The sequence below is a fragment of the Macrotis lagotis genome, chromosome 1 (genome assembly GCF_037893015.1).
Source record: "Macrotis lagotis isolate mMagLag1 chromosome 1, bilby.v1.9.chrom.fasta, whole genome shotgun sequence".
Lineage (NCBI taxonomy): Eukaryota > Metazoa > Chordata > Mammalia > Peramelemorphia > Peramelidae > Macrotis > Macrotis lagotis.
The window spans coordinates 161,782,039-161,805,160 of NC_133658.1; the positions used below are offsets into that span (position 1 = coordinate 161,782,039).

General features: G+C 36.5%; 1 protein-coding gene across 2 annotated transcripts in view; it reads left to right on the forward strand.

The window, feature by feature from the left end:
- The window catches only part of ACSS1 (acyl-CoA synthetase short chain family member 1), an 84,583-nt gene that overhangs the window by 47,209 nt on the left and 14,252 nt on the right, over window positions 1-23,122 (forward strand). For both annotated transcript variants that reach the window (XM_074209309.1, XM_074209310.1), the window contains 7 exons: window positions 2,374-2,549; window positions 5,589-5,741; window positions 12,139-12,286; window positions 13,723-13,860; window positions 16,954-17,046; window positions 17,648-17,760; window positions 18,766-18,892. In XM_074209309.1, coding sequence (XP_074065410.1) covers window positions 2,374-2,549; window positions 5,589-5,741; window positions 12,139-12,286; window positions 13,723-13,860; window positions 16,954-17,046; window positions 17,648-17,760; window positions 18,766-18,892 — 948 coding nt within the window. The remainder of the gene's footprint in view (window positions 1-2,373; window positions 2,550-5,588; window positions 5,742-12,138; window positions 12,287-13,722; window positions 13,861-16,953; window positions 17,047-17,647; window positions 17,761-18,765; window positions 18,893-23,122) is intronic.

Consider the following 23,122-nt stretch of genomic DNA (forward strand, 5'->3'; position numbering starts at 1 on the left):
AAAGGCAATTCTTTGAAAAGGGACAGAAAGCATGAGATCTGTGCCAAGAACTTAATTTTTTTTAATGGACATTTTCAGTCATGTGTATAATATGTTAGGATTATGATATGTGTACTAAGTGCCCAAGCTAAATATTTAATAGTGTCTGTCACATACTGACCTTCATTTTCTAATGTACTCCCTCTAATTCTCCCCAACAACTGAAAAACTTGGGCTGTCTTAGAGTCATAAAGACCTGGTTTGAAGTCCCCCCCACCCCCATGACACATACTAACTATGGTATTTCTTTTTGGCTCAGTCAGTTCTCTAAGCATTTAAGTTGTAGAAAGAATATAGAGAAAGTTCTTCACTGGGTTCTTCACTGAAGTCATAGGTCTGGATACAAATAAAACAACCCTCTACAAGATTTGAAGGCAGGAATACATTCATCAGGGAAGTTATAGAAAGGATTCTTTTTTAGGTAGTTTGGATTTTTTTTGGTTTTATGAACATATTTTAATTAATCTTTATACTTATTCCCTCTTCATAGTCTTGCATAGTGTATTAGGCTGTTTTATAAATATTTATTGAATGAATAAATGAGTAATTCGTGATAATTGATGCTTTCACATTAAATATTTGTGGTAGGATGGACATTTTCTTTTTTTGACTCACATCAAGAAAAATATATTTGGGTAAATTCTAGGTAAATATTACCCCTTTACCATAAAGGGTTGACTTAGAGAGACAGTACAGAACAGATTAAAATGATGTTTAGAAGAACTGGGTTTCAATATTAGCTCTGCCACTGACTTGTTACTGTATCTTTGGGTAAGTTACTTAACTGCTATAGACCTCATTTTCCCTGTATGTGAAATGAAAGAGTTGAACCATATGATCTTTTTGACCTCTTTTAGCCCTAAATAATCATGTTTTCATTTGGTGTGTACTGATAGCAGTACAGAGAGCAGTCAAATCTACTGACTTATCTGACCAACTAGGTAATTCACTTAACCTACAAGCATTTATATTTCTTCATCTGTATAAGAAGCAAATTAGATTAGGTGACCTCTGTGGTCCCCTCATAGCAAGTTATAGGTCTCTAGAGTAACTCTGGGAGTACTAAACTGGTTCTATGTTAGGAAGATACGTGAAAGATCTTATTTGCTTTTAGGTAAGCCAGAGAACCATTTTGGATTGAGATCCTCTTGAGTCCAATGTACAGTAAGCCTGAATTCTAGGGTTAGCCTTGAAGTCTCTTTGATCTCTCTAGGAGCCTTGGGACTAGGTATAACTCAATGCATCTGGCTAGAACTCTTAAGGCTGATCCATTCAAGCAGAAATCCCCTTTACTAGTGGTCATCAAATGATGGCCTATGCACTAAATCTGATAGGATGGCATTTGCTGACCCTGTCCAAGACTCATATCATACCTGCAAGTACCAAAGTGACTTTTGTGGCTGAGAGGTTAGCAGGCATTTAGAAAGATGAACTCTTGACAGTATTGGCTCTTTAGCTCACCTCTCTTGAGATATCTTCTAAATTCAGAATAAATGGAAGGACATTTTTAAATAGCTTACATCGACAGCAATTTAAAAAATATTTGAAAAGAGATAAAAAAAAACCCCAAAGTTGCACAAGGGTTGATCTAGAGAATTGATATAAATTATTGAAATATTTAGTCTAAGACTTTAGATCCCCAAGAGGTATGGGACATATTTCAAGGAGTCTGTGAACTTGAATGGGAAAAATTTGATCTTTTTTTTCATTAACATAAATCTAGAATTTCCTTCAGATATGAATATTAAAAAACAATATGGTCTTGAAAAGGAGTCTTAGCTATATTGCCAAAAGGGTCTGTGACACAGAAAAGGTTAAGAACCCCTATTCTAAAAGACATGTGAATAAGAACAAGTATCCCTCCCTCCTTCAGTATATATACTCTATACACTACACCTTTTGCATATTTTTTATTTGGTTAATGTTGAGTTGTGCCCAACTCTTCATGATACCGTTTGATGTTTTCTTGGCAGAGATAATCAAGTGATTTGCCATATCTTTCCTCCAGCTCATTTGCTCATTTTATAGTTGAGGAAACTAAGGCAAACAGGGTTAAACAACTTGCTCAGAGTCACATAGCTGGTTGTGTCTGAGGCCATATTTGAATTCAGGAAGGGGAGTCTTCCTAACTTACTCCCCCCCATTTATTGTACCACCTAGCTGTCTCCCACTTTGAATAGAAAGCTTACAAATGAGACTCTCTCATTCTTGAAAGACAGACATTCTTTATTGTAGACTTATAGCATTATTATTTGTAGTGACTAATTAGAAACATAAACTGGATAGCAGAATGGAAATGTAATTGACCAGCCTCAAATTTATCTTTATAATTAGCAAAATGCAAAGTGGTTATCACCTACAACCAAGGAGTCCGGGGAGGACGAATTGTTGAGCTGAAGAAGATAGTGGATGAAGCTGTGAAGAAATGTCCGACTATTAAACATGTCTTAGTAGCTCAGCGAACTGAGAACAAAGTTCACATGGGGAAGTTGGATGTTGCTCTTGAAGAAGTAAGTTCATTCAATATCAGGGTTTCTGGCCTATTACTTTTTTATTTTTTTCTAGCAATTGATTCCCAATAAAATGTTTACTGATCACAGCTTAGTGTCACTCTAATCAAGAGGGGTTTGTGTTTTCACTGAGGATTCTGGACACAGATATATGGCTACAGGGAAATTCTTAAGAATTTTATTCCCCAATCAGGATTTTATTGCTCCTCTGCAATTGTGGTACAGTGATAGAACAGCTAGGTAGTACAGCAGATAGAGCACCAACTCTGGAGTCAGGAGGAGCTGAGTTCAAATCCAGTCTCAGACACTTGACACTTATTAGCTGGGTAAGCTTAGGCAAGTGGCTTAACCCTGACTGCCTTCCAGCTAGGACCATCTCCAGTTATCCTGATTCATATCTGGGCACTGGACCCAGATAGATGGCCCCAGAGAATAAAATGAGTCTGGTGACTTTGCACAGCATCCCCTCACTCAAATCCAACTCACTCTTGTGGTGGCATGCTTGTCATGGCATCAGCTCTCTGATCTATCTTTCAGTAATAAGAGTTGTCTAAAGTTAGTGTTGAAGACTTGAGCTAAAAGCTTTGATTTTCTACTGTACAACTTTGGAAATTTACTTAACCTCCCTGGGTATATATTTTCTTCTCTGTATAAGGAGAAGGTGGGGCTAAATGATCTCTGAGATTATTTATGACTATAAATCAGATTATAGTATAATCCTTAATCTATATATCTTTGTTGATTTATCCACAAATACTCTCTATTTATGTAATATAAGGACTGGTCAATGAGGACCCAATCCTGGCTAGTACTCCCATTGCAGTTCTATGTGTTATCACTGCCTCTGTGAAAGTAGACTAAAGTTCACTTTTTTTAATGACTTATTTTGAAAAAGACTATAAGTGACTAAGAGAGAAATTTGGAAACAGTCAAGGATATCTGGGAAGCAAGAGGATGAAAATTGTGGATGAAAATTTTGTGATTCATGTTTTTTTGGGAAGGGATATGTTAATGACTATATTTAATTCAGATCTTCTACAGACATACAAAAACATACACAATAATTTTGGATAACATTAAACTGATTGCAATGAATCCTACAACAATTTAGCACTCTTTGAATGACATCTAGTTATTAAAATGTAATTCTGTCTGGCCAGACACATTGAAGAAAACAAAGTGGATAAAAAATGCATATTGTGTATAGCTGATGGACAGCCCTCAAAGGGTATTAAATGAAGATGTAGGAGCAAATAAAATTATGTGCTCATACTTGATAACTTAAATTCAGTTGGAACAGTTTTATCTGTAATATTTTTGTTCCACTTTGCTGAATTTCTGTGACATTTTGGCAATGAGAAAACCAAGAACAGCATTCATTTTTTTTCAATATCCTACCACTTTTGATAAAAAATTGAACTTTGAAGAAACTTAGAATAATTATTATTAGAGACTATTATATTGTATTTCAAACTCATGGAAGATATCAGATAGAGTAAATATCTTGGGAGCTTCTGAATTCATTGTTCAAATCTTGAGTTATATTTATTTGGAGGGTGTAAGTCAAGATGACAACATTGACCTGAGTGACCAAGGTGTGGAGAATACTGAACTAAGTGCTAAAAAAAGACCTAGAAGGTCCACTTGACAATCTGGTTGCAGAGACAATATGAACACATGAAAAATATGAAGCAATGCTTTCAACACAGCATACTGTTAGAGCTAATTATTTTATTAGGACAGATTCCTCCTCTTCTATACTTCCTCATTCAGAAATCAACTGTGGGACTTCATTAAATACCTTGTGGGAAATCTTTCTAAAAGATATATCCAATAAGGATGACTAAAATTTAATCAGACAACAAAAGAAATTCCTGCCCATTGCATTTGCTCACACAAGTCTGAAAAAATGTGGGTCCTCCCTTTGTCTTAAAGGTGATATGGAAATTGATGCCTCTAACCAAGGCCAAATCATTTACCTAAACCTTGTAATATAACCCAACCTGTCATTGTAATATTCATTTTCTCATTAATTGTTAACCAATCAGGGTTGATTGCCATCCTTAGGAACACCAACTCTTCCATGGTCATATAAACTGTGAACTCATTGCTATTGGGGTCTTTGATATAAGAGAAATGTCCAAATGACTATATTTTTATTAAATTGTTGATATTATTAATAGAATGATTAAATTACCCAGAAATTAAGTCTTTCAAATATATTTGAATGTTATAATACAAACACGTAGATAACATTTTGCTAAAAATTCATGAGTACTAGGTGGACATAAGATAAAGAAGTGATTGAGAGGCTTTCTGGTAGAGATGAGTTCAAAGCTCCTTTATAAAGGGGAAAGGAAGGACATGGATTGGTTCAAGGGGAAAGTAATTTAGTCAGTGGGAATGATAGGCATCCCCATGTGGGACAGTTGATCAATTTCTTTTATGATTTTTTCCTTTGGAAATAAAAACTCTCACTTATATAGCTCTTTCAAGCTCACTATGCCTTCTCTTTCCTCAGAACTATCCTTTGAGGTGGACAATGAAAGTATTAACCTCATTTTATAGATGAAGAAACAGGTGCTGAGAGGTGAGGTAATTTGCCTCTGGTCACACAACTAAGGGTCCAAGGCAGGATTTGAACCCATTTCTCTTAATACCAACTCCACAACTTTTTCTTCAATGGTATATTGCCTCTTAAAAAACTGTTTACACAGCACTTTAAGGTCTACAAGATGTTATCACATTTGATGACCACTGCAGTTATTATCTTCATGTTACAGATGAGAAAATAGAGCCTCAGGTAAATTAAATAACATGTTCATGGCCATACAGTTACTATGAATAAGAGGAAGAAATATCACCCAGATTTCTTCTGACTCCAAGATCCAGACTCTTCCCATTCATTGAGCTCTATTGGGAACTTTGATCGCCAATGAGATGCCAACTTCAAAGAAGCTAAGATGGTAAATGCCAAATCTAGGGTAGAAGTTGGCAACCTCCTTTGTCTAATTCCTTCTGTTTTCTCTGTTTTGTCAGGAGATGGCCAAGGAGAATCCTGTGTGTGCTCCTGAAATCATGGATAGTGAAGACATGCTCTTTATGCTTTATACTTCAGGGAGCACAGGCAAGCCAAAAGGGCTTGTCCACACCCAGGCTGGCTATTTGCTGTATGCTGCCGTGACACACAAGGTATTTAATGCAGTCCTATTATATATAGAGAAAGAAGACAATGTGATCATTGATTTTTGTGGTTGAAATGTTGTTTTCTGCTGCTAAATCTGTTGTAGCCTGACATGATGATAGAATTCAGTTACATTTATGAATAATCAACTGCAGATCAAGAACTAATAAAACTGTTAAATTATAACCCTGTTTTCCTGCTCCCCAATCATATTTCATATCCTTCTTGGTGTGCAGATTCCTTCTACCAATGCGGTTATTTGGATTATCTGAAACTGATGGATTTCTCAGTGCCTGACCAATCACATGACTAATCAGAAGTAGGACTTTTTCTTGACTCTAAGAGCAGCCCACTCTTGCTTTACCTTATTGTCTCTTAGGCATTTCAAAGCAAATCAGTCTCATCCTCATATATTTTCTCACCTCATCCTAACAACAGGAAGAAAGGTAACAAGTATTATTAAGTACTTACTTTGTTCCAGATTCTTCAAATATTATCTTTACAATATCTACACAATGGAGGTGTGTAATATTATTATCTCTATTTTACAGTTGGGAAAACTGAGGCAATCAGATTTAAGTGACTTGCCCACAGTTCCATAGGTAGTGTCTGAGGTTGAATGTGAACTCAGATTTTTTTTGAGTACTCTAATGACTATACCACCAAGGTTTTCCCTTTGGGGTAGGAAGGCATTATTCTCCCCATCTGATGAAGACACAGTCTTTAAGGAAGTAAAGTGACATACCTAATTCATATAGCTAGTTAGTGGGGTTCTGGAACTAGAATTCTCATGTTCTGATTCTTAGTTGCTTATCCAATAGTACTAAACCAGTGGTATGAATTGAAACTGACTCCAAGATTCTCATACTTCGAAATCAGACTGTAATGATATCTGAATTTTAATGAAAAAATACAGATATTTTCATCAGGTGCTTCATCATTCTGAGATTGAGGAATGTGATAAGGACAAAGGGAATGTGTAGTGATGGATTGTTTTAAAGACACTGCAATGATAATGCTTATGATGTCTTCGTATAGCATTTCACAGTCTGAGAAGGGCTTTCAGGGATTTTTCTCATTGGATCTTCCTAACAACTCTTTAAATTAGTTAGAAGATGTCTTAACTCCATTTTTCTAGGTGAAGAGACTGCAGTTTAGAGACTTGTCTATACTCAGGACTTCAATTCAAATCTGGTTTTTTCCCATTATCTTACAATGATTTCTATTTTTGTTTTTGATTTTCAAGGCAATGGAGTTAAGTGACTTGCCCAAGGTCACACAACTAGGTAATTATTAAGTGTCTGAGGTTGGATTTGAACTCAGGTCCTCCTGACTCCAGAGCCATTGCTTCACCCACTGTGCTACCTAGCTGCCCCCTCTACAATGTTTTTCTAAAGTCATGTTTATAAAAGCTGCAAGTTACATCATATAGAGAGTTGGAATCCCATTACTAGGAGCATCTCTGTCATTAGCTATGTGACCACTCTGAGTCTCAACTTCCTCCTTTCCAAGAGGAAGAGATTCTACTAGGTAATTGCTAAAACCTGATTAGCTCTTTATAAAGACTTAAATATAGCACATAGTAAGTATAATAGATTTGTAATATTTTTTAAAACAATAGGGAAAGTTCTATTAAGTTCACTCATTTTAAGAGCTTAAAGTTTCTGTATTTCTTTTACTATGGATTAGTTATTATGTATCCTTTGTGATTATTATGTGGGAAGTTATGTTCCCCAAGTAGGATATCTTTTGGGGAGGATGGAGGAGGTTGGTACATATCTGTGGTATCTTGGTGTGAAAATGCCCTGGTGTGAAAATTCCTTCTACTATGCAGATTTAGATTTGGTAGTCTTGAACTCCGAAAGGCTAAGTGATTAGTCTATGGTCACATAATTTGAAAGTATTAGGGGCAAGATTTGAATCTTGGCCATGTCAATTCAAATTTCAGGATTCCCTTGCTTCCCTCAGAAACAATTCAACAGTAGGGAAATGAAGGAACAAATTCTATGCCTTGGAAATTGTTCTCATTCACCTTTGACTCTCACACAAAAGTTTATTCTTCAGTTCCTTATTATGGGCTCTGTTGTCTCTTCAGGGCTGGATCCACTTCCCCTTTATGTTTTTCTTCCCATCACTGTTGGGGCCCTCTTTTTCTTCTGCTATTTTCCCCCATCATGCCAGAATGTTTCTTTCTTCCAGGGTCTCTTTGTTCCCACAAGCACTTTCACTTCATTCCCAGGGTAGTCAGGAGTACCTTGCCACACTGTTTTATATTTTCAAAGTGCTGTTTTTGTCCTCTTCATTTAATAGATAAGAAAAAGGAGATCCAGGCTTGTCAGCCAAGGTTGCATGGGTAGTGGCAGAATCTAAATCCAAACTTAGGACTTCTAACACCAAGTCCAATGTACTCTGTTGGCTATTGATAAAGTAATTAACATTTTTGTTGTATCTCAGACTAGGTTGTGGGCTTTCCCAGACACAATCACTGGGCTAATAGAGTAGTGCAATAAGCGGTATCAAAAGTAAGGGTGTGGGAGAAGGGATGGGGCCATCAGTTTCTTCTGTGAAAAAGGTCATATACTTAAGGAATTGTCAAGGGGGAGCCTAGTTCTTCTTTCATTCATCTACAGAATATAGTAAGCAATCCTAGGTTCCATAAAGCGATATTTCAAAACTCTATATATCTCTGTGACATATTAAGTAGCATGATCTTGTCAGTCTAGATTTTATCTTTGCACAGATAAAAAGACTTTCTCATTTAAAAATACTTCCTATCATCTTAAGTACAGAAATTAGAGAAATCTTTAATTTCTTGCTTTTTTGTCTATTGGGTTTCCTTGTGGGTCTCAGGGTTGAGTTTTGATATTTTGTATTCACTAGCTGGATATGGCAGGGATACTAACACAGACCTAAAAGAAATATAACATATAAGGACGAATTTTTGATTAGTTTTGCCAGCTTCTGGGACTTTTGTTTTCCATCTGGCAAGAGGTGGCACCAGCTTAACCTACTAGAGTGATTCTGAGATGAATCAGTGAGAGCAATGTCAGGAAAGAGTTCCCAGACTTTCCCAGCATAGCTTGTCATACATAATCACCCCATTGATGGAGAACTCCACTTGCTTTCTTTGAATTCCTTAGCTACAGGGAGAAAAGAGTTCCAATGAGCTGCTTAGTCACTTTTCAAGGTCCGGAAATGATTGCATTCTCCATAGCACTAGCAAAGCTTCTGTATTTTTAACAGCTCCCACCTGTTTTTATCTTATATTTTGACTATATTTACTGATAAATATTTTTACTGTGGTCATTAACTGCTTTCTGGGAATGATCATTGAACTCAGAGTGCTTGGAAAACTGCTTAGCCCTTTGCTCATGTACTTGATTTCTCATTGGTTCACATTTACATGGCAAATGAGGATGTGCAGAGCAAGAGTCATGTTTGTAAATCATTATTTGTAGATATTATAATGACTTAAAAACCCCATGGGGTATGTTTTATGGGTCCCATGAAGAACATGCTGACTTTTTAGTCTTCCTGATATTCAGTTTATTTAGCTGCAAAGGATAGAATCATAACAGAACCATATGGCTTCTTTTCTTTTAGGCTATACTTGGAGTAGGTGACATCTGAAAGGAACATCTGGAAGAGCTAAATCCAATGGTTCCTGGGTTTTATTGTTACGGTTGTTTTTGCCCCAAATCTATCATGCTATCGTCAAACCTGGGTTAGATTTGTCACCTGGGCAGAAGTCAAATGAATAATATTAATAACTAGATTTCTACAGCATTTTGGGGTTTCCAAAGTAAATTAATTTACTTTATCCACACAGCAACTCTGTGAGATTGGTACTGTGATTATTATCCTAATTTTCTAGATGAGGAAACTGAGAGAAGTAAAGTGATTTGCTAGTGTCTGAGATAGGATTCAAACTCAGGTCTCCTGACCCAAGGTCCCATTCTCAATCCATTGAGACACCTCTATAATGGAAGAAGGATACAGGAGATAGAGATCACTTAAGGTCATTTTATAAATGAAAACTTTGGGCCTGTCCCTCAGAGAGTGTGACTGGGTCCATTATTAGGATTATTGGTTTACATCATGTTGGATTATATTAGATTTATGGCTCCTAAGGCAATGTAGTTATGAGGAAGGCACTAGTTGAAGGAATGGTGAAAGGAGAAGAGGCTATTATTTCCTGCCAACAGATAATTAGCAATCAATAATATTGATACTCATATGCCTTTATGTATGCATATAAAATGGTGCTGACATACATATGATGCTGTGAGGCGAACACAATAAAAAACATTATGACTTTCCATTTGGCCCAAAAGACTATGCCACAGCAAAGTGAGAACTCCCTTGAAATCTCACCCCTCATCCCTGTAATTCCATTTAGAGTCTTTGCTTGGAGCAACTGTTTGCATTCTTTTTTCTCCAGTAGATCTCACCTCTTCCTGTCATCTTCCAAGTCACCTCCTAAAACCCAATGTAAGAGTTTAATAAAAATTTTCTGGATAGAGGATATGGGTTGAGATGGAGAGAATGCTGTAGTGCCTCATTCCTTCCTTTTATGTGCAGCATTGTTAGGAAGTAGCCTAAAAAAACCCAACTCTAAAGCCTATCCTCTATACAAAAGGTAAAGTCATACAAAGGATGAAGATGCAAATTGTGCTTGTGATTTCATGGGAACAGAGAACTTCCAAGAGAAGAAGCTCCCTCTACCAATACAGGCTAGCACTTTATCATCTTAGGGGGTTATTGAGAGCATTGAGAGGGTGAGTGATTCACTGAGAGCCAATATGTACTAGAAGTGGGATTTGAATTCAGGGTGCTCTCTGGATTCCAGGCTTCAAGCCTGACTCTTACTTTTAGGTGATCTGTTTCTGCAATCATTAAAACTTGTATTTGCATAATAAGTTTAGTTTTCACAAAAGAGCTGTATTCAAATAAATATATGAGGTAGGTAATCCAAGTCTTATTATTCTCTTTTTCCCTGATCCTTAGGAAGGCTAGCTCACTTGTTCATGGTCACACAAAAACAGGATCAGGGCAAGAACTCAGATATTTTGGGCTCTTAGTCTAGTGTCATTTCCATCATACCACATTGCTTCTCTGTGTAATATATATCTTGGTAGAAGGGAAGAAGATGGAAAAAGTCAATATTACTATTCCTTTATTTTGGGGGACAATTGTAATGGCTTTTCTATTGCTCTTGATTCCCTTATTTTTTTTAATCTTTATCTCTTTCCCTGCTATTTCATCATTGCATCTTTCTTTTCCCTATGTTTCACTATGGAATTAGTATTATCTTAGCTGGTGAAGTGTTATGGCCTATGTAGAGGATATTGCAAGTGGTAGAAAGTTCCTCAGGAAATATTATTCAAAAGAGAGGACATGGGGGGGCAGCTAAGTGGAACAGTAGATTGAGCATCATCCCAGGAGTCAGGAGCACCTGAGTTCAAATCCAGCCTCAGACATGTGATATTTAATTTGGGCAAATCACTTAGTTCCATTGCCCCACAAAAGCAGAAAAAAAAGACAGGATATGCTATTGATGTGAAGCACTATGGTATGGTGGATAGAACAATAGTCTTAGAATCAGTAAAATTTGGGTTCAAACCTTGCCTTAGAGTCTCACTAGTTGTATAACCTTGGGCAAATAACTTAACTTTGGGGGGGACTTCAGTTTTTCTCTTCTGTAAAATGAGGGGATTGGACTTATTGAATTCTAAATTTAAAGTCTATAATTGGGGCAGCTAGGTGGCGCAGCCCTAGAATCAAGACTGCCTGAGTTCAAATTTGACCTCAGACACTTAATAATTACCTAGCTGTGTGGCCCTGGGCAAGCCACTTAACCCCATTTGCCTTGCAAAAACCTAAAAATAAATAAATAAATAAAGTCTATAATGCTATGAGACTTCAGCATAATTTGAGTGTTCTGAATTAAATAGTTCAGTCCATTAAAGCATGACACTAGAGTTCAGAGTTTTTAGTCTTACTTAGGTCTCCTTAGATTCTACTTCTTGGCCATAGATGATCCACCCCTACCCTGGGCCCAGATACCTCTCAAGTAAATGCCATTCTACCAACACCATTTATTACTACTCTATTACTACTACTACTACTACTACTACTACTACTACTACTACTACTACTACTACTACCACCCACATAATTCCTACTCCTATTACCAACATTATTACTGCTAACACAAACATTTATCTAGTGTCTTTGTAATTACTCTGATTTGAATGACTTTATTGAACTGGCTTTTCTTTTTTTTTTTCCTATTTGTACTTTAGAAACACAGGATATGAGAAATGCTTGTCCCCCTGTCCAAGGGACCATTTCCTCATCATTACAATGATAATGCTCATCTCTGATCATCTATCCTTTTTCCAGCATGTGTTTGACTTCAGAGAAGGGGATGTGTTTGGTTGTGTGGCAGACATTGGATGGATTACAGGTCATAGCTATGTTGTGTATGGTCCACTTTGCAATGGAGCCACTAGTGTCCTGTTTGAGAGCACCCCAGTTTATCCCAATGCAGGTGAGGTCTCTAAGTTTTTTTTGGACTCTGGGTGTGGAAGCCAGCAGAATTTCACTATCAGAAAGATGTTTAGTCCAATAAATAATTGAAAGATAATTCCCTGTACACATCTTACAAGTGGTTAGCTTGCATTTGCTCAAGGATCTCCAATAGGAAGGAATTGACAGTTTCCTGAGAGGTGCTGAGGGACAAGGAAAAGCAGTCTTGAGAGATTTTAGGGACTGTAAAGCAAGGTCAGAAGTGCTTGGAGGCACAGAGAGGTTTGGGAAAACATTGAAAGAAAGCTGCTATTTCAATTGTACAGCCAACAAATGAAGAGGGCAGTTTAATGAACCTTGACTGAAGGAAAATAATAAGAATAATGAAACTTAGACTTGTATAACATTTTATAGTTACAAAGGTCAAATCCATTATCTTACTTGCTTCTTTCAGGCATCTTGTTAGGTCTGTAGAACAGATATTATTATAGTTCCATTTTATAGATAAGGAAACTATTAGATGTTCAGAAACTATAAAGAGACTCAGAGCCGATTAGGGCCAAACAGTAATTTGCAGAGAATAGATTTGAATATAGGTTTTTTTATGACTTGAAGTTCAGTGCTCTTAACATTGCTCTTGATAAAGCACTAAACAGACTTTAAATTTCCACTTAAATATCTTCTTAAGTAACTAGTTTCTCAAGTCACTGCTAGACCAAACTGTTATCTTTTTGGTAAATTACAACAATACGCTTCCCCATTTAAGGGAGAAAATGATAAAACAATCAATTATAATTATGTAACAAAGATAATTAAGGAGTTTTACCTGATAACTGTGTCAGTGAAAAGTTGTAGATCCATTAAAATTTTGTAAAATGTAAATAATACTTTTAAAAACTGTCAACTATACTTCAAATCTGTATGTTCATATTTTGAGTTTTCTTAAGGTAGTGTTATATCTATAATGAGGCTTATAGTTTTATTGCTGTCTCAGGGACAGTGTTTGGTGAGTGTTAATTCCTTCAGATTTTATGGTTAATTCTGTCCATATTCTAAAGAATAATTTATGGCAATGTAGTGCACTTTATAAGAGAATCATCAAAATCCTAACAGGGAGATTATTACTCTTATTTATAACTGTTTTGTTATATCATTGTTCTCAATGGAACAGTAATTCAAAGTCTGTTTTTGTCAACTAGTTATGGTTATTTAGTGTTAAGAGAAGTTTATCCAGAGAAAACTTAGCATTCTCAAACAATAGGAAAATATTAAAATAGCCCAAGATTTATGGATTTGAACTGAAGATATGTTAAATCAACTTGTAAACAAATGAAAAAAAAAGACTTCTGCCAGCATCATATAGCTGGTAGCTACCACTTAGTCATTTTGACGTGTTTAGAATTATCAATACCTTTCCATGACCAGTGGGAATTACAATGAATTTGGGTGCATTTTCAGGTCGATACTGGGAGACAGTTCAGAGACTGAAAATTAATCAATTCTATGGTGCTCCTACTGCTATACGGGTCCTATTAAATTATGGAGATAATTGGGTTAAGAAATATGACAGATCTTCCTTAAGAACCTTGGGATCAGGTAAGACACATATTTACTTATGTTAGAAGAATTTGGGGCATAACTTTTGCTATTTAATATCCTTAGGAAATAAGTCAGTATTGTAAAAAACACAGTATAAATTGAAAAGCAACAGAAAATGTGGATTTTGCATTTTGTATTACAATCATTTTATGAAGTGGGAATCTTTTTAATGTATATGCTTGGAACATTTTGCTTAAAAATATGTAAGTTTTGGAAAACATTGGGTCCCATTCTTGCCTCATGGTTGATAGTATTATTAATCAATATGCTATGAGCTAAGTACTAGGAATACAAAAACAAAGCATGAATGAATGAAAAATTTATTGTTTACAATGTGCAAAGAACTGTGCTAAGCTTACTTTCAGTGAGCTCATACTCTAATGAGGGAGATAACACATAGAGAACATTTAAGCTGTAAGACTGATGAACTTTACAATGCAGCCACAGAGCAGATGCTGTGCATTATCTCTATCATTTGCACTGATAAAAAACTATCAGTTTCTGTTGTTGCATCATTTGGACAGAGCCAAGGATTTTGGTGTCAAGAACTTTCCCCCCCTCTCTTGAGCAGCTGTTGCTGTGTTATTCTCAGAAGTAAGCCACATCTTCACATGGGTTGCTTCCCATGATGAAGGATGTGGAAGATAGGCTAGAAGCGGGACCAATGATTTGGGGATTAGATTGGGAAGGAAGGAGACCTTTGGGGATTATCTGCCCATGATGGGTAGTTAGTTGATCAGTGTTGAGTTTTGATGATGGTGAGGAAGATGTACTTCTCCACAGATTTCTTCCCTCAAAGAATGCTCTGGGGACTGGGAATCCTGGGGGTGTTGCTATTCCCAAAGTTTCTGGGTCTGGATCTGGGACTATTTTGAATAGAGTATGAGGGAAGATAGTGGTGATGTGCCTCCACAGTCCCTCTCTCTTTCAGGATACCTTCCTGTTTCAGCTAGCTAGGTTTCTTCTTGCCTAGTAGATTGGTAGAGATGTTTAGCCCTTTTCCCATAGAACTTGCTTCCCCAGATGATGGCTGCAGCGACTGGGGGCACTGATATTACAAGGCTTTTGAGTCCAAGGTTGGATATTATCTCCATCTGAATTTTCAGGAAGGTGGAAGTTGAGGTGGGATGGGGACTGGGAAGGAGGGAATAGGGAACATATATATATATATATATATATATATATATATATATATATATATATATATATAGAGCACCTCATTTACCAATAGTGCTAAGCACTTTACAAATATGATCTCATTTGATCCTCACAAACCTGGGAGGCAGATGTTACCACTATTTTACAGTTGAGTAAATTAAATGACTTCCCAGGTCACACAGTATGTGAGGCTGGATTTGAACCCAGGGCTTCCTGACTCGGGTCATTGCTCTCTCCACTGTACTGCTTGTTCCTCTAGTTAGCAGGTAGTTTCATTCACTTGACATAATATGCCTTTTATTTCTTCTTCAGGGAATTTTACAGTCTTTACTCTTAAAATGCTTACAATAAAATGGGGCAGACAACAAACACATATATAAGTTTAACATTAAGGAACAAATTGCTGGGCCTGGGGCACTGTACTCATCCTCTTTCCCTACAAGGACCTCTCTGTTCTGGTCACAGACCTGAGGTCTGATGGGCTTCAGTTCTGAGGATAGTATAGGACCTTTACTGAGAGAGAAGGTAGACTCCATTTTCTCATATTCTGGCTTGTTAACCCCATCTTCAGTCCCCTGGAAATGATTTATTTATAGCTTAGATTTAGACTCCCATTTAGGGTTTCTCTAAAAGAAGAGAGAAGAAAGGCTCTCAATGAACAATATGAATCAAGTTTGGAAAATGTGTTTATTTCCTGTACACAAAAAAGAAAAGCTGAGGTGTAAACAACTCTCACAAGTTTGAATTGTCAATTATATTTAAACTAAATAAGAGACGATGATAATAGTCTTATCGCTGGTCAGGAGGTTAATACTTAAAGCTATCTAAACCCAAAGCAATTTGAAAGACTGCTAATTATTTCCTATATCTGCTGCATTTTACATTTCACCTCAACTCTGCAGGTATCCTTGATAGTCTAGCAAAGACTTGGCAAGCCAACTCAGGGCCTGGACTTTTATTGGTAATTGACTTTTTGAAGGAAAAGCATCCCTTGGTAGTAATTAGCTTCACCCATTGTCTGCAGGATCTCTTAACCTCTCAAACTCACTTGGTTTGGACAGGCTTGGACATATCCACCAAGAGGAAGAAGTTCTATCATTTGCTGAGGAAAGGAAACATGAAGTGAAGACTGTAGCCAGAGAGATTGACTACTTCAGTCTCAACTCTGAGTGGGAATGAAAGCGAGTTAAGGAATGAGTGCAGTCCCTCTCTCACCTTCTTTTTAGGGAGCTTAGAAAGAAAAAAAAGCTATTTCCTACATGGGAGAGTCAAAGTAAGAGACTGAGGAAGAAACTACTCCTTTTATGAGATCCATTCAGTCATTGGCTCATCTGGGTTAGCAGCCAATGAGGAAGTCACTTCATCATTTCAAAGTGACTATGTCTTTCAGTGCTGAACCCTGGAAGCACCTAGGGAATCTGTCATCTCCATTGCAACCAAATGCTGAGCCACCATGTCTCTTGAATCCCCAGAAATTTACAGGTGAACTTCATACATACAATCCCTATGATAGCCCCCTGAACTAATTTAATCTCTGGTGCATAATTAAATATAGAATAAATATAAAAAGAATGTTGTTGTGAACTCATTTTTTTTTGGTAAAGATACTAGCATAGTTTGTTATTTCTTTCTGCAGTTAATTTTAGAGATGAGGCAAATAGGGTTAAGTGACTTGCCCAGGGTCACACAGCTAGGAAGTTTCTAAACTCAGATTTGAACTCAAGAAGAGGGGGTCTTCTTGATTTTAATTTCAGTGCTCTATCTACTGCACCACCCAGATAGCATATATAATAAACCATAAATTAGGAAGTTACAGAACAAAAACTATTAATTCTGAATAGAATCAACAAAATGTTGCAGAATTTAGTTTATTACTTTGAAATCTAAACCTTGGAATTTTAACAACATTCTCTTTTACTGTTTTGGTTTCAGTGGGAGAACCAATTAACCAGGAAGCTTGGGAATGGCTCTATAAAGTGGTAGGAGAAAACAGGTGCACACTAGTAGACACCTGGTGGCAAACAGGTAATAAAACATGACTAAGAATATGTAAAATATGGCTATAATTAGTTTGATAGAGAAAATTAACTGTAGTCCCTCCAAAGAGTAAGGGTGGTTTTTATTGGGGGGGTGCTATTTTATGTACCCAGTTGAATTTTATAGGGATGGTTCTAGTTTTTTAGAAGTGGCTTATGATACTGAATCTTTAACCCCAGTAGAAAAGTTGTGTTGTTCAATATTTTCACTTTTAAATGAACATAGGTTTCTCCTTTCTCTTTTTTGTATTTGAATTAATGTTAGGGCATCCATTGCAGAAGACTATTCTAATGCTGAATGTAGCTAGGGGGAAATCACCAATCTGCTTTAAAGTTTATCTGAGTAGAGATGAAGCTAGACTGGTGAAGAATCACAGTTCTGAATGGACAACAATCTTATCAAGTTCGGAATTGCAGGGGTATTCTAATTCTATATAATTTAGTTTTCCAAAACATTCTGCAAAGCAATGTAAAAATGATTTGGGCTGAGAATTGTATAGTATATTCTTGAAAAGATGCATATGTATGTATATACATTTGCATTACTTATTAAGGTAACATTTTTTCTTACTTGCATAATCTTTGTATAGAAACAGGAGGCATTTGCATTGCTCCTCGGCCTTCTGAGGAAGGGGCTAAAGTCATCCCTGGTATGGCTATGAGACCATTTTTTGGAATTACTCCAGTTTTGATGAATGAAAAAGTGAGTTTAAGTTTCACTCAAACCTTATTCATGTTATTCATGTTCCTCATATTCATGCTGATGTTGCTCAAGCCACAAGATCTGAATCTATACTTTTCTAGTGGTACTGTTTTCTTAGAGAGGAATACTAATACAGGCTTAGAACTCTAAGATTTAGACCTCTTTTAACATTGTTCCCTAAATACTTCTATCATTGCATAGGGGGAGTGGGAGGGGTAGGTACTAGACTCAGAGTTACACAAGTCTCAGGACTTGGGCATGGCCTTTTTTTGCCCCAATGCCTATTCTTACCATGCTTCATAACCCAGGGTTCATATTGAACCTATATTTTACTATAATACCCAGATAATTTTATTATAATACCCAGATGAACTATATATTCTAACTCAAACATTGAGTTGGTAGATCTCCTTCCACCCTGTTCACCCAACATGAGCTCACTAATATCAAAAGGAGTCTTGTAGCTTTTTTTTTAAAAAACCCCAACAAGTAATGGACAATTATTGACAGCTTTCTTGTCTTTCATGCATAGCCTTTCGAGTTCAGTGTTACAATTAAGTGAAATATCCTCTTCTACAATTTCATCCTCCTCTAGTCAGCCAAGTTCAATCCTTTATTAGAAAAAAGGTTGAAAATTCATGGAATTCGTATGATTTTACCATATTATTTCATACCAATAATAGGCCCTTGTAATATAATGTATATTAGAATAATATTTAATAGCGATAGACCTCTCAATGTTCTTTCAGTTAACTGACATTGTTATCTGCCTTAGATTTAAATCTTCCAAGGGAAGAAACCACATTTCTTTAACTATGGATTTTATAGTGTACTTGATCATTATTTCTAGCCTGGGGGAGAGGTTCCTACTAGAAATAAAGAGTCAAAGGGAATTCTTTTGGGGGACAAGTGCTTTTCGTTTTCTGGTTATTCTTCAAACCTTCACTAGAATCTGTTTACTGATGAGCCATTTTTTCTTTTTTTTTGATCTTTTGATTTTTTTAGGGAGAAGTCATAGAAGGTGGTGATGTGTCTGGTGCTCTGTGTATTACTCAGGCTTGGCCTGGCATAGCAAGGACAATATATGGAGATCATCAGAGATTTATTGATGCATACTTCAAAGTTTATCCAGGTAAGATTGTGTAATTGAATAATTTGATCTAATATAGGGATGTGACAAAATCTAAACTCAGCAAAATACTGATCTCTTGTTTCTCAGAAAGTATCAATGACAAACCCAACCTTCTAAAGCAAAGAGCCAGAAAATGAATATGAAAAATATATATTAAGGAAAGAAATTTTTATCTTGTGTAATTGGGTTTAAAACTGAACTACTAGGGGTGGCTAGGTGGCACAGTGGATAAAGCACCGGCCCTGAAGTCAGGAGTACCTGGGTTCAAATCCAGTCTCAGATACTTAATAATTACCTAGCTGTGTGGCCTTGGGCAAGCCACTTAACCCCATTTGCCTTGAAAAAACATAAAACAAACAAACAAAAAAACCGAACTACTACTACTCCTTCTAAGTGGAAAAATGATCTTTATTCAGTTTTTTTCATCCAAGGATCTTAGAATATTTCAGAATTATTATCTGAGCCTCATATTCTTTGTCACATTCAAACAAACAAGGAAATATTTCAGTATTTCCAAGATATATAGTTTTATTAATGTGTGTGCTTAAACAAGGGAATACAATTATAACATGTCTATTTAATAAACAGTCTTTTGAGAGTTCCTGTGACTGAAAAATTCATTCCTTTGAAGTCAACCAAGTGAGGGAACTTCTCCAGGCTTACAATTTCACTCTGTTCCAGCATTTCTTGCTGATTAAGTTCTACTGGAGCTTATACTCTGTTAGTATAGCCTTCAAAAAGCAAGTTATTTTTCATATCATGATGAGGCATCAAAATACATCTTTTGCATAGAAAGTATTCAAATAAATAAAGTGAATTAGAGCCCTGGCCTAAATACTATTATAACATACATTGTATATTAACAGAAAGACAAGGGTAGGTGTTGTTTAATCATTTTTCAGTCATGTCCAACTCTTCAAGACCCCATTTGAGATTTTCTTGACAGAGAGATTGGAGTAGTTGCCATTTCCTTCTCCATCTCATTTTTCAATTGAGGAAACTGAGACAAATAGAGTTAAGTGACTTCCAGGTGACCATAGGTAATGTCACCTGGAATGTCTGAGACCAGATTTGAACTCATGAAGATGAGTCTTCTGAGTCCACTTGTGGTGTGCTTTCCAATATACCCACTATTGTAGGTGGGTTAAGATGAAATCATAAGAATTTCTTTTATATTAATGAAGAGATGGAGGAATTATTTTCCAATCAGAATAGGATTGCTACTTTACTAACTGTGTAATTCTTAGCAAGTCACTTAAAATATATTGGCCTCTGTTTTCTCTGGGATAAAGGAATTGAACTTGATAATCTCCTGCTTTCTCTAAATCCTATAAGAATGACTTAGAAAGAAAAAACTTCACCCTTCATAAGCTAGGTTCTGAAAGTCATAGCATTCTAGATAGAAAACAGAAAATTTTCACTGAAAGGGTGAAGAGAAGATGGGAAATAAGTGTAGTAGAAGCAAAACTAGACTAGGGAACCAGGATTCCAGTTGTGTTACTAACAGATATAATGACCAAAGGCAAGTTATTTCTATCCTCTGAGCTTTAGTTTCCTCATCTTTGCAGTAAAGCCAGCTGATCCCTAGTGACCCTTCCAGTTTTAAATCCTATGAGAAAAATGATAGTGCATTAAATCACAAGGTCAAAATTATTTATAATTTCTTTAAACAATCTGTATATTAACTTTAAACAAAATACTAACAAATACGTCTTCTTGCTTCCATGTCCCCTTCTGCTATATTTTTCTACTCATTTAATGTTTTGGCTGTTTTGATCTTAGATATTAATTTTTAAAGATAGTGATTCAGTTTGGCCACAGAATTTTTTCAGTGAAGGATCTAGATTTATTTATTTTATATTATTATAATAATTTTGTTATAAGAGTAAACATAACCCTCCCACAAGAAGATGAGAAGCCTCAAGAATAGTGAGAGGGAGAAAAAAAAGTGTACTTCAGTCTGTCAGATTCCAATAGCTCTGTCTTTGGGGTGAGTTGCATTCTTTATCATAAGTCCACCAGAGAAGTTACTTCAATATTTTTCCCACAGTTGCTATTACTAGCTGTATTTCCCTCCACTCTATTCCTCCCCACTCTCATTTATTCTATTCTCTCTCTCCTTTCAACCTGGCCCTGTCCAAAAGTGTGTTGTATCTGAATACCCTCTCCCTCGATCTTCCCTCTCTTCTATCACCTATTCCCCCCTTCCCTCCCCTCATTTCCCCTTATGCCATCGCTTCCTTCTCATTTTTCTCTATGGTAATATAGGTTTCCTCACCCTATTAAGTGTTTATGTTATTTCCTCTTTGAGTTATTTCTGATGAGAATAAAGGCTCACTCATTCCCCCTTGCCTTCCCCCATTCCACTCCATTTAAAAAGCTTTTTCTTGACTATTATGTGAAATTTCTTAGCTTCTTTTTTTGCAAGGCAAATGGGGTTAAGTGGCTTGCTGAAGGCCACACAGCTAGGTAATTATTAAGTGCCTGAGACCAAATTTGAACCCAGGTACTCCTGACTCCAGGGCCGGTGCTTTATCCACTGCACCACCTAGCCACCCCTAGCTTCTTCTTTATCTCCTTTCCCTTCCTCCCAGTACTTTTTTTATCACCATTAATTCCATCTTTTTACTATTTTATACCATTATAATCTGCTCCTTCCTGTGCCCTGTCTATGTATGCTCCTTCTAACAGTTCATATGAGTTATCAATATCTTCCTCTCATGCAGCAATACAAACAGTTCAGTATCATTAAGTTCCTCTTAGATAGTCCTTGTAATCCACCCCCTCTATGGGTTCACTAAAGTCCTGTATTGGAGATCAAACTTTCTGTTCAGTTCTGGTTGTTTCAATAGGAAAGTTTGAAAGTCCCCTGTTTCATTGAAAGTTCATCTTTTCCCCTGAAAGAAGATGTTGAGTTTTGTTGGGTAGTTGATTCTCAGTTGTAAACCAAGATCTTTTGCCTTCAAGAATATCATATTCCAATCCCTATGAGCCCTTAATGTAGATGCTGCCAGATTCTATGTAATCCTGACTATGGAGCCTTGAAAGTTGAATTGTTTGTTTCTGGCAGATTTTAGAATTTTATCTTTGATTTGGGAGTTTGGGAACTTGGCTGTAATATTCCTGGAAGTTTTTATTTTGGGATTTCTTTCAGGAGGTAACCAGTGAATTCCTTCAATTCCTATTTTACCCTCTGCTTCTGGGATCTCAGAGCAATTTTGTTGTATTAGTTCTTGAAAAATGAAGTCTAGGCTCTTTTCCTGATGGTGACTTTAAGGTAGTCCAATAATTTTTAAATTATTTCTTCTGGATCTGTTTTCAAGGTTGGTTGTTTTTCAAATGAGATATTTCACATTGTCTTCTAATTTCTGTTTTTTTTGGAAGAGTTTTATTTCTTCCTGATTTCTTGCAAAGCCATCAGCTTCCTTTAGTTCCATTCTGCATTTGAAGGAGTTATTTTCTTCAGAGAGCTTTAATATCTCCTTTTTCCAGCTGGCCAATTCTGCTTTTTTTTAAAAGGCATTCTTCTTCTCATTTGCCTTTTGTTTTGCTTTTTCCATTTGACCTAAACTAGTTTTGATCATATTATTTTCTTCATTATTTTTTGTATTTCTTTCACCAAGCTTTTGATTTGGTTTTCATGATTTATCTGTATTGCTCTCATTTATCCTCCCAATTTTTCCTCCACCTCCTTTAATTGCTTTTCAAAGTCTTTTTTGAGCCCATCTGTAGTCTGAGCCCATTTTCTATTTCTCTTGGAGGTTTGGATATGGAAACTTCAATTTCGTCATCATTTGAGTCTGTGTTTTGATCTTCCATGGGACTAAAGTAATTCTTTATGGTCAGATTCTTCTTTGCTATTGTTTACTCATTTCCTTAGTCCAAGACTAATTTATAGCACTTCCAAGACTTTGAGTTCTTTTTTTTTTGGAGATAACCCACTGGGACTATTATTCCTCCAAGGTCTTATGCTCTCTTTTCTGTGCTTTGATATATAGATGACCACAGCACTCCCCTCTGCCCTGGGGCTGTAAGGAGGAGTCCTGCTCATCTATCTTTGTGTGGAAATCCAAACTGCAACCTGGATAGGAGTGTGGGCAAACAGCACAGTCCTGCCCCCAGGGAAGGCAGAGAAATTTCTGCAGTCTCCCTTGACCCCCTTACCATTGGTAGGCTGTGCTCTGGAGGTACAGGCTTGTTTCTCCCAATTCTTGCTGCAGGTTTTGCGGC